The 18,101-nt window shown below is 38.8% G+C and overlaps 1 protein-coding gene across 2 annotated transcripts in view; it reads left to right on the top strand.

Moving 5' to 3' along the window:
- Positions 1–18,101, top strand: part of COL6A5 (collagen type VI alpha 5 chain) — a 104,413-nt gene that overhangs the window by 30,005 nt on the left and 56,307 nt on the right. For both annotated transcript variants that reach the window (XM_031940223.1, XM_031940224.1), the window contains exons 7-18: positions 607–1,179; positions 2,902–3,480; positions 4,004–4,335; positions 4,442–4,529; positions 5,906–6,051; positions 7,849–7,941; positions 9,878–9,931; positions 11,001–11,072; positions 11,712–11,738; positions 11,891–11,935; positions 13,121–13,174; positions 16,612–16,674. In XM_031940223.1, coding sequence (XP_031796083.1) covers positions 607–1,179; positions 2,902–3,480; positions 4,004–4,335; positions 4,442–4,529; positions 5,906–6,051; positions 7,849–7,941; positions 9,878–9,931; positions 11,001–11,072; positions 11,712–11,738; positions 11,891–11,935; positions 13,121–13,174; positions 16,612–16,674 — 2,126 coding nt within the window. The remainder of the gene's footprint in view (positions 1–606; positions 1,180–2,901; positions 3,481–4,003; positions 4,336–4,441; positions 4,530–5,905; positions 6,052–7,848; positions 7,942–9,877; positions 9,932–11,000; positions 11,073–11,711; positions 11,739–11,890; positions 11,936–13,120; positions 13,175–16,611; positions 16,675–18,101) is intronic.

Here is an 18,101-nt window from a genome sequence, read left to right as displayed (position 1 = left end):
ATTTCAAATACTGACCTTCAGTTAGTATTAATTAGATTTTCTTCAATTATCAGCTCGGAAACAACACAGCATAGTGCTGTCCAGTGGATGGGGATGTCCAGAGGAAGGCAAAGGAAAGGTATCTATATGGTAAATGGAAGGAATTTAGGGATGGAGAAAAATCCAGAGTGGACATGACAGCTTTCTTCAAATATGCAAAAGGTTGATCTGTGGAAGTAGATCTTTAAAAAATTGACCCCAGGATACAGAAGAAGAAGCAGTAGGTGAAAGTCACAAAGAATACTTTGAAGTTTGATCTTGGGAAAATATTGTGAATTGCCCAAAGGAGGAGGAATTAGCTGCCTTGGGAGATTACGGGTTCTCTCTTCCTAGACTAGCAATAGTTAAGTGACACTTGTACAGTATTTTATGGTGGGAGTCCCTTTTTTTTTTTTAACTCTGGGTTGGACTGTACAGCAATTGAGATTTCCTCCAATTCTGGGATTATCTATTTAGTTCCCATGTTTTGCGCATAGAACTCTCTTCCATAAAAGCTGCTTCTTCCCAGCAGATGCTGTAGGGTTTTGACTACATAACTTTATTATGAAACCTTTTTCCTTCTTGCAGAATGCAAACAATTTCAAATGCTAGACATTGTACTTGTGCTGGATGATTCTTCGAGTATCGGCCATAATGAGCATGAAAGCATGATAAACTTCACGAAGCACTTGGTGAACAAGGCGGACGTTGGCAGAGACCGGGTTCAATTTGGAGCCCTCAAATATGGAGATAACCCTAAAGTCCTCTTCTACCTTAATACCTACCACACCAAGGAAGGCATCATTGAGGGACTTAAATACAAGAGAGAGGGAGTAAATACTTACACGGCCAAGGCTCTGAAGAGCTCTCACGAGCTATTTACGGAGGAACGTGGCAGTCGAGCCAAGAGAGGTGTAAAGCAGATGCTCATTGTGATTACTGATGGGGAATCTCATGATAGTGACGAGCTTAAGAGCACAGCCCAGACACTGAGAGATAAGAACATCATCATCTATGGAGTGGGTGTAGGGAGTGCTTCTGAGAAAGAACTCTTAGACATAACAAACTCAAAAAACAATTACTTCCTGGTAGACAATTTTGAAAAACTAAAAGGACTCTACCTCCCCTTTGAGAAAAAAGCTTGTGAAAATTCACTTGTTGGTAAGTTGCTACTTCAAAAGATCACTTCCTAGATGTGCCTGAGACAAATATGAAACAATGACACTATGGCTGCCCTACACTAGCCCTGTGATCTTGGTTCAATCCCTTTGGGCCTCAATTTCCTTATTAGTGATATGAGGGAACTGGAATTTAAGACTTCTAGGATTCCTTCTGCCCTAACGCTATGATTCCATTCCTTTCATTTCTTAATCCTCTAGGTCTACAAAAGAAAAATTACTTTCAATTTGTACATGGGTGTCAGAGGTCCCCATTATTTTAGAGTCTCTCTTTTGAAAGAAAGACATGTCCATAGGTCTGCCTCTCTATCCTTAGTTTGTTACATTTCCATTTGTGAGCTCTGTTAATCCAGTTGATTTGTGACATCATTAATCAGTTTGAGACCAAACTTAGCTGAGAAGGTTTGAAGTTGGAGACAGATTAGCTTTTCACCAGCTTTTCATTCCAACAAGCAATCAACCCTCCTAAAGGCAAGGACTATTTTATTTTAACCTTGCTATCTCCCAGTATATTACACAGAGTTGATGCTTATCATCTTTATAAAAATTGAATTCACCTTTAAGCATTTGGGCTCTTAGTGCAATTTTGTGCATCCCTCGTGAATACCTTTAGTGCATTCTCAGATTTCGGTAGCCAATCTCGCTGAATTACCACCATAGTGAAAAGAGCATTAAATTTGGCTTCAAAAAGGACCTGAAAAAAGTCACCTTGCTTCTCTAGGCCTCAGTTTCTCCATCTGTAAAATGAGGTGATTGAACTAGTTGATGTTTAAGAATTCTTCCAGTTCTATAACCCCTAATTCATTTCCTTAGAAGAGCTTCACATCAAATGCCTTGGGGAACTCGACAATAGCAAATCAACAGGAGAATTTCAGAGTTCCTTCCTATTTGGGGGGCCACATTTCATAGTAAAAATGGCTCTAGTGAGCACTGCCATATGAACAACCACTTCAAATAAAAACCAATAGCTTTTGAGTTTGAAAAATACTCTATAAGTTTTGATGATTTTTTTTAACATCTCATTTGATCCTCACAACACCCTGGCAAGGTGGGTGCTAGTATTCCTATTTTACAAATAAGGGAACTGAGTCAGAAAATTTAAATAACAAAGCTTGGTTTGCACAACCAATAAGTGTCTGAGAAGGGTTTCCAATAATTATATGCTTTTGTCACATCTTATTTCCCTTCATTTGGTGATGTCCTTGGTTTTCCATTTTAACTGTCTGCATAGTCATTTTAAAATGGAAGCAATTAGCCCGAATCACAAAGACCTGAGTTCAACTCTGGCCTCAGACACTTATTAGTTGTGTAATGCAGGCAAGTTAACTCTGTATGCCTCAGTTTCCTCATGAGTAAAATTGGGGTTATACTAATAGTATATACCTTCCAGAATTGTTAAGATGATCAAATGAGTTATTTGTAAAGTGATTTGCGAATGTTAAAGATTTTAAAATACTATTATTATTTTCATTTTTCTTTTTCCCTTCCCCTCATTCTCTGTGCATCAAGTTTTCTTCTTTCACCCAACTTTGCTCCTTGATGGGGGGGGGGGGAGGAAGGGGGTCATCTGTGGAATCCATGAGACATCTGATTTTTAAAAAGGTATTACCTACTCCCCCTCACCCTTTTTTCTTTCCCTCCCTTCTATCCCTTTCTTTCACTATATACATATATAATATAAATTTTTGTCACCTTCTTTTTTCAGTTTGTGGCATACAAAAAGCAGATGTCTTTTTCCTTTGCGATGGCTCTGATTTAGTAACTCATATGGATTTCGGCAAAATGGTTCATTTTTTGGCAGACATCATTGATAATTTTGATGTTTCACCCCAAAACACACGCATTGGGATGTCCCAGTTAGGCAGCTTTGACCAAGAAATAATTTACCTGAATGATACTTTGCATAAAGATGAGCGGAAAGGAAAAATTTTGGCTTCTTTGAAGCGCAGTGGAAGTCCTCGGCTAGTAGATGCACTTCACTTCGTGAAGGACACATTTGTTTCTGGGAGCAGGATCATGGCTGGAGTTCCTCAGATACTGTTTGTCATCGTATCTGGGAGGCCAAAGGGTAGCATCTCCATGGTGAACAAGGCTGTGGCAAAACTGAGAGAGCTTGGGGTGTGTATCGTGGCCTTGGGGATTGGGAATGTTCGAAATTATGAATTGCTCCATATCACCCACAACCCTGAGAAGATCATCACAGTGCCTGACTTTGATAACTTGAAGAAAGAAGATGTGAAAAAAAGGGTCACCCGGGAAATCTGTCGCAACTGTCAGCAAAAGAGTAAGTGTCCCCATTTCCCACTGCTGTTTACAAGTCTTATTGGACATCTTGACAGTCTCCAATTCCCTCACAGTATTCCATGGCATCCCTCTTCCTCATTTCTTACTCATCAGCAGATTGTGCTCTGAGAGAGGAACAAAGAGTTAGTTAACCTGCTCAAAACTATGGCAGAGACAGTGAGCTACCCTCAGCTGGATCACCATCTAGCTGTCATCAGTCTGTCCCTTTGTACCAATTCTCCTGGCACAAAGGTGAGGTATGGGGAATAGGGGATTGACCAGTTTTTCTATTTCGTGTCCTCTCAGCAATCCTTATACCCACAGGCAGGTAGATGACCTAGTGGATGGAGAGTAGACCCTAGAATCAGAATTCTATTATTATTGTAAATCGAGAAAATTGAACTCTTAAAAAAAAAGAAATCCATAATTCTGTAATTGGCTAATTCTCCTTCCTTCTTTCCTTTCCCTCCTTTTCTGCCTTGAATCTGTACATTAATGGTGATTATTTCCTCCTCTATCTCCAGGTTGCTTTGTGGATACTGTTGTGGGCTTTGATATCTCGACCCATCGGAGAGGCCAGACCTTGTTTGAAGGGCAGCCACACCTTGAATCTTACCTTCCAGGCCTCCTAGAGTCTATCAGTTCCTTAAGAGGTGTGAGCTGTGTGAGAAAACCTCAAGTCAGTATAGCATTTAAGGTAAACACTGATAGCCATTTTGAATCCAGGTTCCAGATCTATGAAAAAACAATGATGGAAAATCTGAGGCACACTGTAGTCAGCGGGCCATCTCACCTTCAAGTGGCTGATCTAGAATCACTTTGGAGTGTATTTAATTACTCTGAAGATCATGGAAAGGTAAGTACTAGGTCCAAAATCTTGACATTCTTTTCTTATTCCTTCCTTATTCCAGTTAATTTTTAGCTGCCAAATGTTCCCCTTCTCTTGCTTCATCTCTCTCTAGGTGATGCTCATTTTTTCTGATGGTCTCCAGCATGGCAATAATGATCTCTGGAGACTTGAAAAGAAATCAGATGAACTCAGAAAACGAGGTAAGCAATCGAAAAGCATCATGGGATTTGTCTAACACCTTTCAACCTGCTCTCCAGGGCTGCTCTGGATCTTGGCACCTGATGAAATGTAGCAAATCAGACTTTTAAAAAAATGTTCCTCCTATGCAGCTTTTAAGGATGTGCTAGAGTTCTTCATGAAGGGAATTGCAAGGAGTAAATAGTTTCTGGGTCCTACCTTTGTAGCTCAAGGGATGGTCTTATTTTATCTTAAATCTTTGTATTTGTTACAAGACACTGCACATCCACGATTTCCTGGGAAACACGTCTCTAGAGGGTTCAGTTCTGGCTTGAGGTTTTACTTATTACAATAATATTGATTTGGTTTGGATTACATTTTAGGCAGTAGAAGGAATATTTTATGAGCGTGCAGTCCTAGTTCAGTTTGGAATTTCTGGAATTACCGTGGGCTTGTCAAATGGGAATCTTTTCCTACTAGATCTGATCCCTCTATGCAAGCCTTGGACAAAAGAAAGGTCCAGAAATTCATCATTAATTAGGTCTCTGAAATCTCAGAATTCCCTTCCACTTCAACCTGATAGTGAACAACTTACCTCGTGAGTTCTTCAAGAGTCACATATTGGAGATATAGTAGAAGTAGGAATAAATCAAGGGTCCCTTATTTGAGAACTCATATCATTATTTGATATAGTTCTATAAATGCTAGCAAATCAATAAGAAAAGAAGAGAGAATAAAGATGGGCCAAAAAAAATCATCTCTATTTGCTAACGATTTGATGGTTTGCTTAGAATACATAAGGAATACATGAAGAAACACTGAGAAGATTAGTAGTTTTAGGCAAGTTGCATTCTATTAAATAAACCCACAAAAATAAATAGCCTTTTAGAAACGAGAATAATAAAACCCAAGACACAATAATTGGAAAGGAAATCTCATTCAAAATAAATTCAAAATGCATGAAACATTTTAGGTTCAATCTATCAAAGAATATTCAACACTTGTATAGATTCAATCACAAAATATTGCATGAAGAAATTTTTTAAAAAGCAACATAAATAGCTGCAAGAAATTCAGTCTCATGACCAGACTAAACCAATATAATAAAAATGGCAGTATCTGAAAACATATTACCCAGAAAAGAACTCACTATTTGCTTAGAGCAGCTAGGAAAAATGAAAAGCAACGTGGAAGAAATTAGGCTTAAAACAACATCTTATACTACATTCCTCCTAGCACTGGTATACAGTAAGAGTTTAAAGAAGGCCTGTTGCATGATTAATTGATTAGTTGACATGCATGTAGACATTTGCTACAACACTTACTATGAGAAATGCATCTATTGAGTGTTTTTTTTTCATTTGGACACTCTCATGTTTTGTCTATTTATATTGACAAGGGTTGATGGGTTTGTTCATTGTTGCCCTGAACACTACTTCTCGTCTTGATGAGTTTTCAAGCATTGAATTTGGGAAAGGATTTGAATATAAGACACATTTACACATTGGAATGAGAGACTTGAGAAGCAAACTGACAGAATACCTGGTAAGTTACTTTGGTTGTCCAAAGTTAAGGTGATTTAAACATTTATATTAGCAATGGTAAGGGATTTCCTTTTATTGGCTTTGGTTAGATGAGCGCCTACCCAGTTGTCTCTCTGATGGCCATATTGAGTGGACAACCTTTGGAAATCTGAATATCTTTTCCTCCTCAATCTTTCTTTCTTGGTAGCATCGAACAGTGAGCTACTAAAATGCATACAGGCTGGCAAAATAAAATAAAAGTTTGTGCTATCAAACTGCACGTAAAGTAAGTGTTTCTAATCATTCTTCACATTTGATCAAGGTCCAGGAGCCATTTTGGTGGATAGTTGATCAGTAAGCATTGATGTCAGGAATTGTGCTAAACACTGTTTTACAAAAAAAAAAAATCCCAGAAACTAACCTTGCCCTCAAGGAGATTACATCCAAATGAGGAAGGCAACATAGAAAATAACTAACATGCCTCCAGTCTTTGGGGACAAGTCAGCATCTCTCCATCTTTCCCCTAGCAAACTCCTTCCATCTTCAAAGTCCGCCCTAAAGATCTTTATTTGAGGGAATTCAGTTGGGGTGGAAGAAAAGTGGTTCTTTTAATGATAAAGTTTCCCTGATGTAAAACATGGATGCTTTTTTTTAACTTTCTGTGCATAAAGATTTCCTTAAGTCTGGCTGTGAAAGGAATCACAGAAGTAATAATAAGCTGACTAGACCGGTTTCTCCATGCATGGAGGGTGTTCCAGGTCCCCCCATGATGAAGGGTCGTACCTGGTGCTCAAAGATAGTGAGAAGAGTTAAAGGATCACTTTAAGAGAAGTGACAATCATCGGGAGGGTTGGTAAAGATTGGGAAAAGAAATAACTCTCCCTATCATTGTGAATCAATATATCAATAAGCATTTAAGTCCTACTATGTGCCAGGCCTTTTATCAAGCATTGAGGATACAGAGAAGGGCAAAAACCATGAAGATTGTATGTATTCAAATATACGCAAAATCTCCACAGGACAAATTGAAGATCATCAAAAGAGCGAAGGCAGAAGCAGAAAAGAGAATCGGGAAAAGTTTCTCATAGAAGCTGAGATTTGAGGAAATCAGGGAAGTCAGGAGTTCGATGAAAGGGTAGCCAGTGAAAATAATCAGGGTTGGGAGGTGGTGAGCAGCTGGTCTCCTTGTTCAAGGAGCAACAGTGAGACCGGGCTGCTGGACTGTTGAGTCTGTGACAGTGAGTAAGGTCCACAAAGGCTGCCACAGTTAGGAGGTGACCAGGTTGGAGTTATTTTGTATGTGTGTGTCTACTCTTTGTTTCACTCTTAGGGGACAAGGATGGTCTCATTTCATCTTTATGTCCCTAATGTCCCTAATGCTTAGTGGACTAGGAGACACTGTACGTGGCATTTAATAAAGACTCATTTAATTTGATTCCATTTGGGACTTTGAAAACACTCCTGGACAATGTTTTATTTTATTTTTTGGAGGGTAGGTTTTTTTTAAAGAGGTAACTAGGTGATGCAGTGAACAGAGAGCACTGGGGCAAGAGTTAGGAAGGTCTGGGACAGAGGTTCAACTCTGTTCTGAGACACTTGACAGTTGTGCTACCCTAGGCAAATCACTTAATTGCTGTTTGCCTCAGTTTCCTCATCTGTAAAATGGGGATAAATTACAGGGTCTGTCTCCTAAAATAGCTGGTGAAGATCAAATAAGATGATATTTGTAAAGCTCTTAGCTCATTGTCTGGCATACAGTAGGTGCTATATCCCCTTCCCTTTCTGGAAAAGATGGTCACTCACTCTCTCTCCTCTCTAGGACAATATTGCAGAAAGACATTGCTGCTGTGCCTTCTGTAAGTGTTCGGGAGCTCCAGGGCCAATCGGGTACCAAGGATCAAGAGGTTTCAAGGTGCTTCTAGAATTCTGATATTTGTCTTGATCAGGTGGCTTGTGACTAAGTTCTTGTTGCCTTTTTCTGCTGCTGTTTTTCCATGTGGATGGTATACCTGATATGCAATGGGACACAGTTGTTGTACCTGTGATTTATTGCTTCTCCAATCCCCCAGCCAAGGATTTTCAGGTAGAAATGGAGTCTTCCTTGGGATAAAAAATGCCATCTGCATTCAAAGAGAGAACTATGGAGACTAGATGTGGTTCAAAGCATAGGATTTTCACCTTTTATTTGTTTGTTTACTTGCTTTTTCTTTTTCTTTCTCTTTTTTCCTCCTTTCATCTAATTTTTTGTTGCACAACATAACATATGGAAATGTGTTTAACAGAATGCATATGTTTCAGCTATATCAGACTGCTTGCTGTCTTGGGGAGGGGAAGATAAAAATCTGGAACACAAAGTCTTACAACAATGAATGTTGGAAATTTATAGATATTTGGAAAAATGAAATACTGTTGAGGAAAAAAAAGGAAAAAAAGAAATGGAGTGTCAGACCACTCTGAGAGTCTGCAATCTCCCAAAGCTCATGCAGATCAACAGAGCCCTTCAACAGGCCTCCATTCCTCAGGGGATTTTTTTTTGATAAGCTAGGAGACTAGGAGATGACGTTTTCACTTAATGACTTTGTAGTCAACCAAAAATTGCTTGATGTCACCAGGCCTCCCAAGGCCACTCTAGTTAATTATAGATTTCTAAAATTTTTATTTTTTAATTAAGAATTTTTTCTCCTTCTCACTTTTTGCCTAACCTTCATCTTCCCTGCTTTGAAAAGAAAAAAGAAAACCTTTATTTATAGCAGCTGGCAAAGACTTGGAAACTAAGAGATGCCCATTGATGGGACAATGGCTGAAATTATTATGAATATAAATATGAGGCAATATTATGGTACCCTAAGAAATAATGAAAAGGATGGGAAGTCTCATATTAAGTTATAGATAGTTGAGAAAACATATTTCCCTTCCCTTTTATATCTAATCACCTTGTTTAGTATTTGAGTTCTCATTCTCTTATCTCACAAGAAGAAATCCACATCCCTCCACGTGGATCATTCATTGAGCTTGATCAAAGGGGTTCTCCTAGGGGCTGCTTGGTCCCCCTGTCATCCTCTTCTCTTATTCCTATAATTTTCCCTGAAGCTCCTTTGATGAAAATTAATTGTCTGGAGCAGAACCAGACCAATGTAAGATGTAAAGCAAAAAAGGCTCATAAGCATCATCTTGTTCAGGGGTCCCTACATTTTTGCAGGTCACTGACCTCCTTAGGTGCTTTGGTGAGCTTGTAGATCCCTTCTCAGAATAATGTTTTTGAATAAATAAAAGAAATGCTAGATTCAGTTAGAAATTAGTGGGGGACAAAGATGTAATTTTTCCCCCTGAAAAATTTGTCTGCAGATTTCTGGTTAAGATCCTATAATCTAGGGGCAGCAATGTGACTCAGTGGGAGTCAAAAGGTCCTGAGTTTTCAAATCTTGCCTCAGATGCTTATTAGTTGTATGGCCCTGAAAAAGTCACTTAGCTCCTGTAATATAGTCCAACCCTCGATTTTTCAGACAAAATAAATTGCAGTTAAGTGGCTTGCTCAAATGTCATATAAGTAATATGTAACAAACTTGGATTTCAGCTGATATTCTCTGACCAAAACAGGCAGCATTTCTATCTCACTTTTAGGCTTAAAATGTGCTTCATGTGCATCCTTTCCCTTCATGCTCCATCTGACAGAGATGAAAAAACATAAATGAGCTCAAAGAGTTCATCTTTTAAAAGGGTAACTGGCTGAATAGTCCCTGGCTCGAACCTGGCCCACGGGGGAAGCTAGAATGAGGGGTTTGACTGAACTTCTATTGATTTTATAGGTTTGGATCAATGGTGCTGACTTCTCCCTTCTTCTTCCACAGGGATCGACAGGTCAGAAGGGCGGCAGAGGACACAGAGGGGAAGAGGGAGAGCCTGTGAGTCCTCAACGATTGTGACCCATTCATTGTTGGCCTTCCAGCAACGGGCTTTGTTCTGGCTTCCGGCTGAACATTGGGGCAAAGCCAACTTCTGTGCAATTGCTGGCTGGTCTGGAGTTCCTTCAGGGCCCGGTTCCAGTGTCCTGGCATCCCAAGGCTTCCAATAGTTATGGAGCCATTCTACTGGCAAAGCTATAATCTGCCCATCTGTCCCTTACTTATCCCCTTCAGGCTCTCCTTGATGTTCACTTTTACATGATTTCTTCTATATAAATAAATTTTCACGGGAGGAAGAGGGACAAAGTTTGGGATGAAGGAGAAGTCTACATACAGTCCCAATCCGCTATAGTCTCTGAGATGGCCCTGACCACATCTGAAGGCTCCCCAGGGAGTCCCTTCCATGGTTGGTCCCTCGTTGTCACAAGCAGTGATCTCCGCTCTGCAGAGGGCTCCCCACGTGGACCAGCTTCTTAAGTTTGTTCATAGTAGCTCCTTTGGCTCAACATGATCATTCCTGGTGAGGGCTGCCCAATGGCCCTGGGTGGGTGAGCCCAAGATGAAACGGCTTCCAGATCTTGGGCCACGGCATGAGTGTCGTGGGAAATGTCCAAGCATCCACTTGCATTCTTTGATGGTATTTCTGAGGCGGCATCAGGTGGCAAATGCCATCCTTGCCAGCTTGAAGTCAAGATGAGCAGAGTTCAAATTCTGCCCCTCACACACATTAGTTGTGTGAGCCTGGGCTAATGTTAAGCACTCAGTGCTCAAGCCAACCCTCCAAGGCTGTAAGTTGTCAAGAAGGTCTTGGACTGCTCTGCTAGAGGGAGTTTCCTCACCTGGGAGTTCCCTAACCCACTGAAAGCACATGTTCAGCCCCTGCCCCCATCACTGTAGAATCTCATTTACAAAACAAGCTGTGGGTGGTGGGAGACATTGGATCTGCGTGTCTGTGAGTCTGCTACAGGGTAGGGGGAGCACCCTGTTAATTCTGCTAAAAGTCAGAGAGAGAAGTTCAGCCTCATTTTAATGGGTGGGATGTATCTAAAGGATTTGGTTCCTTTTTCAGGGGACAAGAGGAGACAGTGGGCCAGAAGGAGAAAGAGGTGCTCAAGGATGTCAGGGGGACAGGGGCCTTAAGGTAAGAATCTGTGGGAAATATTCTTTAAATCTCAATCTCAATCTCTATATGTCTCTCTCTGTGTCTCTGTCTCTCTCTGTGTCTCTGTCTCTGTGTCTTTCTCTTTCTCATTCCCTTTCTTTCTCTCCTTCCCTCCATCCATCCTTATATCTGTGTCTCTCTTTGTTTCTGTCTCTGTTTCTTCTCTCTCCCTCTTTTTGTCTCTGCCCTCCTATCTCTGAATCTTGCTATCTCTGACTCTCTGATTCTGTCTTTCTTTTGCTGTCTCTGTCTCTGTTTTTCTGTCTCTCAATCTTTGTCACTCTGTCTCTCTTTGTGTGTCTCTGAGTCTCTATCTTTCTCTCTTCTCCCTTCTTATTTCTTCTGTCACTCCTTTCCTCTCCCTCCTACTCTGTCTTTTTGTCACAATTCATCTCCTTCTTGACTCTTATTCAAGTCCATATCCCTCTTTAGGTCTCTACAGGGTAACAGAATCTATAAAACCTTAAAAGCATCTTAGTTGAGCAGCAGCATCTAGTTCAGCACTATCATCTATTTTAAGCCTCAATTTTGCCAGCTATAAAATGAGTGGTTCCAAAATCCTTCGCCTCTCTATTTTCCATCTTTGTCTGTAAATGACAAATGTTTAATCTCTTTCAGGGAGTCACAGGAATAAATGGATTTAAGGTACAGTGAAATTTCTTTCTAAATTTGCTTCTTTTGTTTGTATATTTATTCCCAAGAATGTTCATCAGTCATTTGCACAAATCACATTTTGTTAAAGAATACAGAGAGAATGACTTGTGAGGCAACTTCTTGTTTCTTTTTTGATCCATCAGGGAGAAGATGGAGATTATGGAATTGATGGCCTAAATGGAGAAGAGGTAATTTTCTCCTTCATTTAATAGTCAACATTAAATAAACACATTTTAAGTGCCTACTATGTGCTAGGTATAGTACTAAGTTCTAGAGTTACAAATACTAAAAAAAAAAAGAACCTTACAATCTTCCCAAAAACATTTTTAATTTTTTGTTAAATATTTAACAATTTTATGCACAAATAAATTTTTAACATCCATATTTAAAATTTTTCCATTCTAAAGTCTCTTCTTTTCTCTTATTCCTCATCTCTTGAGAAGGTACACAATTTACTATCACTAATACATGTGAAGTCATGGAAAACATATTTCTTGCATTAGCTATGTTTTAAAAGAAAACATAGACCTCCAAAAGGAGAAAAATAAAGTTGAAAAAATATACTTTGCTCTACATTCAGAGTTCATCAGATGTCTCTCTGGAGGTGGATGGCATTTTTCATCATGGGTTCTTTGCAACTGTCTTGGATAATCGTCATAACTAGAGTAGCTAAGTCACTCAACTAATTATTGTGTAATATTTCTGTTATTGTGTACAAGGCTCTTCTGCTTCTGTTCACTTAACTTTGCATCAGTTTGCATGTCTTTCCAGGTTTTCCTGAAACCATCCCATTCATCATTTCTTATAGCACAATAGTATTCCATCATAACACATACCACAATTTGTTCAGCCATTCCCCAATTAATGACCATACCTTCAGTGATCAAACTTTTGCCACTACAAAAAGAGATTCTATAAAGATTTTGTACAAATAGATCTTTTTGTATCTCATTGGAATACAGATCAGTAATGGTATTGCTGGATCAAAAGCTATGCAGTTTCATAGCCCTTTGGGCAGAGTTTCAAGCTGTTCTTTAGAAAGATTGGACTAGTTCACAACAAGGACCTTACAACTGAATAGGGAAGTCAATATACAAAAGAAAGCTGAAAGGAGAAGGGTTGCCAAAGTATGGAGATGGTGATGTTCATAAAAGTGAAAGGAGGTAGCGTAATTGATAGGAAATGAAGTTAAGTGGAAAATTCTAAGCTTTTTAGAGGGAGGATTTGGGAGATATTCACCGCTCCAGTCAGAGGAGAGAGTAATTGAGGAGATGTTGAGTATCAAAAGCAGGTAATGGACCCACTTCTTTAGCACTGATTTGGTAATATAAAAAGAAGAAAAAACACCTTTCCTTTTTCTTTTCTGTTTTCAGGGCTTCCATGGAACTCCTGGAAAGAAGGGAGAGAAAGGTGACCCAGGATCCCAGGTAAGATTTGCTGACACTTACAACAACTCAGGGCATTATGGTGTCATAGACAGAACACTGTTCTTTAGAGTCAGGAAGACCCAAATTCAAATACTGCCCCTTACTTTTATTTAGCTGTAAGATCAAGGGTAAGTCATGAGATATCTGGACTCGCCTCTCCTCATCTACAAAACAGTGATGTTATCATTTGAAATGAGGGGCACATTGGTAGAGTGGACACAGAGCAAGTGTTGGAATGACAAAGACCCTTGTCTTGCCTCAGTCACATACTTGCATTTCACCTCCCGGATCTCAGGCCCCACTCTCCATTGGCAGAGGGAATTTCTTCATTGGGAGTTCCTTTTGGCAATGAAATCACAGTTCCAATAGCTTGTTTTAATGTTATACAGCTCAAATAAGATAATGGGTAGAAAGAACTTTGAAAGTTGAAGGCTCGAAAGAGAAATCAGTAATTATTTACTGATTTGTATCTATTTATTTCTAATGCATAGGCATCCTTAAATGTTTAAGGCACAAGGTGATTATCTCTATGACATGTTTTTCTTCCCATGGCTTTAATGTATTACACTTAGCTCCAAAGTAGGGCAAGATTACCAAGATGGAAGTGTCTAAAGAGCTCAGTGGTATTTGGTGGGCATTGTACAGTCCTTGCATGTCTCACTGTTGGAATATTATTTTCAATATCCTTCATAAAAAATAAAAAAATTAGTGGACGAAAAGACAAATTTTAACAAAGGTTGGGTTGTGCCATGTGTCCAGTCATCCTGAAGGCATTTATGCTGGTATTTCTGTTCATTTAATTTCATCATCCATGGTGGAAGACGTGTCACATTTGCATCCCACCGCATCAGTGTCCTATATATTATGTAAGGCAGTGAAAATAGCACTTGAGGTGAAATTGAGAGACCAGACCACACTGAAGAAATCAATGTGGACAATGGTATAATTTTAAAAATGTTAGGAGATCAGCTTTTAATATCTCAAAGAGAAGGAGATTCCAAAAGAATGGAAAAGATTCTAAGAGATGTTATTCTCTTGAGACATTGGCAGCCACCTATTCCCTTTCTTCTTCTGGTTTCTATAAGGATTTTATGAGAATGATCTGGGCAGAAAGTGAGAATACCCTTAACAAAAATATGAGAAAGAAATAGGCAAACTTTATGATGATTTTCTATAACAAACAAAATTTTCATATTCATATGTTTGAGAAGTATAAAAAATATAGTATGTCCCTGTGTTTATTATAATTTATTTATTACAAACATTTGATTCAATTGAGCAAAATACAACCTTAAAGTCTCTCTCTGACTACATGCTTCACATTTACATGTTAAGATAATCCACGATTCTGTTCTAAGTGAAATTGTTCAATTGCATTTGTTGAGTTATTCTTTAAATATTGACTTCAATGACAAAAAATTGGAAACTGAGTGGATGCCCATCAATTGGAGAATGGCTGAACAAGTTATGGTATATGAATGTTATATAATATTATTGTTCTATAAGAAATGATCAGCAGGCTGATTTCAGAGAGGCCTGGAGAGATTTACATGAACTGATGCTGAGTGAAATGAGGAGAACCAGGAGATCATTTTAGATGGCAACAAGAAGACTATACATTGATCAGATCTGATGGTTGTGGATGTCATCAACAATGAGGTGATTCAGAATAATTCCAGTAGTCTTGTGATGAAGAGAACCATGTACATCCAGAGAGAGGATGGTGGGAACTGAATGTGGACCACAACATAGTATTTTCACTCATTTTGCTGTTGTTTGCTTCCATTTTGTTTTCTTTTTCTTTTTTCTTTTTTTTTCTTTTTGATCTGATTTTTCTGGAGCAGCATGATATTTGTATAGAGGAATTGCACATGTTCAGCAGATATTGGATCATTTGCCAACTGGAGGAGGGAATGAAGGAAGGGAGGGAAAAAATTAGAACACAGGATTTTGTAGGGATGAATGTCAAAAATTATCCATGTATATATTTTGAAAATAAAAAGCCTTAATTAAGAAAATGTGAATCAAAAGAAATAAATAAATATTGACTTCAAATAAGGCATCCCTGGAGCAGGATATGACCTATTCAGTGAGATGATGGCTCCCCAAAAGAGATCCACTCAGCAATCTACCCTAGGGGGAATAAACAACAAGAAGTGAATGCAGAGTGCATTTGTTAAGATTATGTCTTGTTTTAAGGGTAGACCATTGAGTTAGACCATTGATGGTATATATATCTTGGACAGGCATTGTAGATGGGCAGTGAGGAAATGGCCTGTGTCATCAGCTAAATTATGTAATGTTTTCTGTGATTCCAAATTGCTCCTTTTAACAATAACTGCCCTTTTAAAAACCAATAATCTCTTGATGAGTGGCCCACAACCTTGTGGAGATTGTGGTATTCCACATTCTGCAGTCACTTAGAATCACTAATTTTTAATTTGATATCTTCTTTAAATAAGGCTTTGTTTGAGGGATAAAGACAATGGAGAGATATATTACCATCATAATTTGACTATATCATGTCAGCAATCAGACCAAAATCAATATGAAAGATATCAGGAAGATGCATAACCTAAAAAGGAAGTGGGACGGTCATATGGAAGAGTGGGAAATAACAGGTGAACAGCTCATATTCTCTATTGATACTCTTGTAATGTCAAGAAACTGGGAGGGAGACTCAGCTGCTCCCCAGCATGTTGGGTGGCCCACATATAGAGGAATTAATGAAGGAAGATATGAATAGAATTGTGAACCATGAGGAAGCATAGATGAGTTGTCAGCTTCACTATTTGTGAAATCACAAATTAAATGTTCTGGAGTAGCCTCACATAGTTGCCAATTAGATAATGCCATAATCACAGAAGAATCAACCCATCAGTGACCTCTAGGACAATGGCAAGATGCAAGATGAAGTTTCCTTTTCTTTCTGTATCAGAATTAGTTTGTTTGAGGACAGGAATGGTATCATCTTTATTTTTATAACTTCCCCACAATACATTGTACTTTCCAGGTTTTAAAAATATTTGTGAAGAGAACAAACAAATCTCATTGTCAAGGTAAACCATCTCGGCAAATATCATCTTCCTTGTGAATATTTTTTCACCTTGTAGCAGATCTATTTTTAATTTCTCCCTATTTGATATGAGAAATTAAGTCAGATTTCTCAATTAACAGGCAAACTAATCTTGAGAATGTACTGCTAAAGCCTCGGACAGCCTGCTTCCAATGCTTAGCACAGTGCTTGGAACATAGTAGGCACATCATATATGATTGGATAATGGACTGAGATAATGGTGATCTGAAAAGCTGGTATTCCTTTTCACAAAGAATTTGTTGGCATTTAATGTTCTCGAGGGGAAAACTAGCTATAAGATTAAGTTATGTATCATCCTAAAAATCATTTATATTCTCACTCAGAACTTTCTTGTTTTCAGGGAAGTATGGGTATCAGAGGTGTTCCTGGTATCCGTGGAGGAAAAGGATTTCCAGGAGATCCTGTAAGTTGCAGAAAATAAATTGGATCTGCATGGTACAGTTGGGACTCCAACTGAATATCTAATGTGGATCATGTTACCGTATTCAGAAATGAACTTTAGAAAGAACCCAGTTAAGTCTTAGGGATGCTGTCTCTAAGGGAAGTAGTGTATTTTTTTCAGGTTGCATGGTAGGGAGAATAGCATAGTTATGCTGAAGTCAGACTTGGGAACGCATAACATTGAAATGATACCATTGTTTCTCATAAAAGTATCATCAATCATGCCATGGATATTGAGAAATCAGGATATAGCCCCTTTCCTTTCTCTCTCAAGAAAGAGAGAGAGAGAGAGACTGAGAATTGGCTTAAGTCATTTGGGGGGGGGGGGAGATTTGGGAATTTGTTACCTGAGGCTGTTCCCTTGCTACAGAGAAAGCCTTATAACCTTGTAGAAAGCATCTCTTCCCCTTGAGGGATACATTTTTCTTTACTAGGTTTTCCTAGCTTGAGAGTATAGAAAGTATTCTGCTCTTCTTCTCATGTAGCTTATTACTCAATAATGGCTGTTAGACTTATGTTTATAGGGAAAAGTATTAGGATATTTAATCTTAAACTCCCTTTATCTAGTATTATAACTAGGAATTCTGACACCCAGGAAAATTATAGTTTTACACATAGGAAAATGATCTAAGATACAGCCACACCTATGTTAGGTAGGGATATACTGGAAATAAGGATCAAGGAAGTAGAGGAGGTTGAAGAACTAGAAGGTCAAGGTATTTGAAAGGGGATAGGGGCTGGGGCAAAGAAAACAGAGAGTTTGCAATATGGCATTTTCACCCTTTCTGCTGTTGTTTACTTGCATTTGGTTTTCTTTCTCAGTTTTTTTTCCTTCTTGATCTGCTTTTTCTTGTGCAACAAGACAACTGTATAAATATGGATACATATATTGGATTTAAAATATATTTTAACATATTTAACATGTATTGGACTACCTGCCATCTAAGGGAGGGGGTGGGGGAAGGAGAGGAAAATTTGGAACAAAAGATTTTGCAAGGATCAATGTTGAAAAATTACCCATGCGTATGCTTTATAAATAAAAAGCTTTAATTTAAAAAAGAAGAAAAAAGAAAATAGTGAATCCATTACTGATTTGTCAATAAAGAGGGAGAATGAGCTGGAGGTTCACTGATGATGGACCAAGTTTCTAGACAGGATGACGCCATCTTTAAAGGAGCAGAATGGGTGACGGTGTCAGAAAGTGGCCATGGCACTAATTCTTTCTCCTGGTGGTATAGAAAAGGAGCAACTACACATAGAGACAGATGAGGTGCCTTATAAAGAAGCTGGCTATCAAGGAGCACCAGGAGGTGGAAGGGGTAGGAAGGGAAGACCAAGGTGAAGGGGAGTTTGTCAATAATAGCAAAGGGTTCCAGAGGGCCTGATGGA

This window comes from Sarcophilus harrisii, chromosome 5 (genome assembly GCF_902635505.1).
Source record: "Sarcophilus harrisii chromosome 5, mSarHar1.11, whole genome shotgun sequence".
Lineage (NCBI taxonomy): Eukaryota > Metazoa > Chordata > Mammalia > Dasyuromorphia > Dasyuridae > Sarcophilus > Sarcophilus harrisii.
The sequence above is the reverse complement of the archived record's forward strand: the minus strand, read 5'-3'. Positions and strand labels throughout refer to the sequence as shown.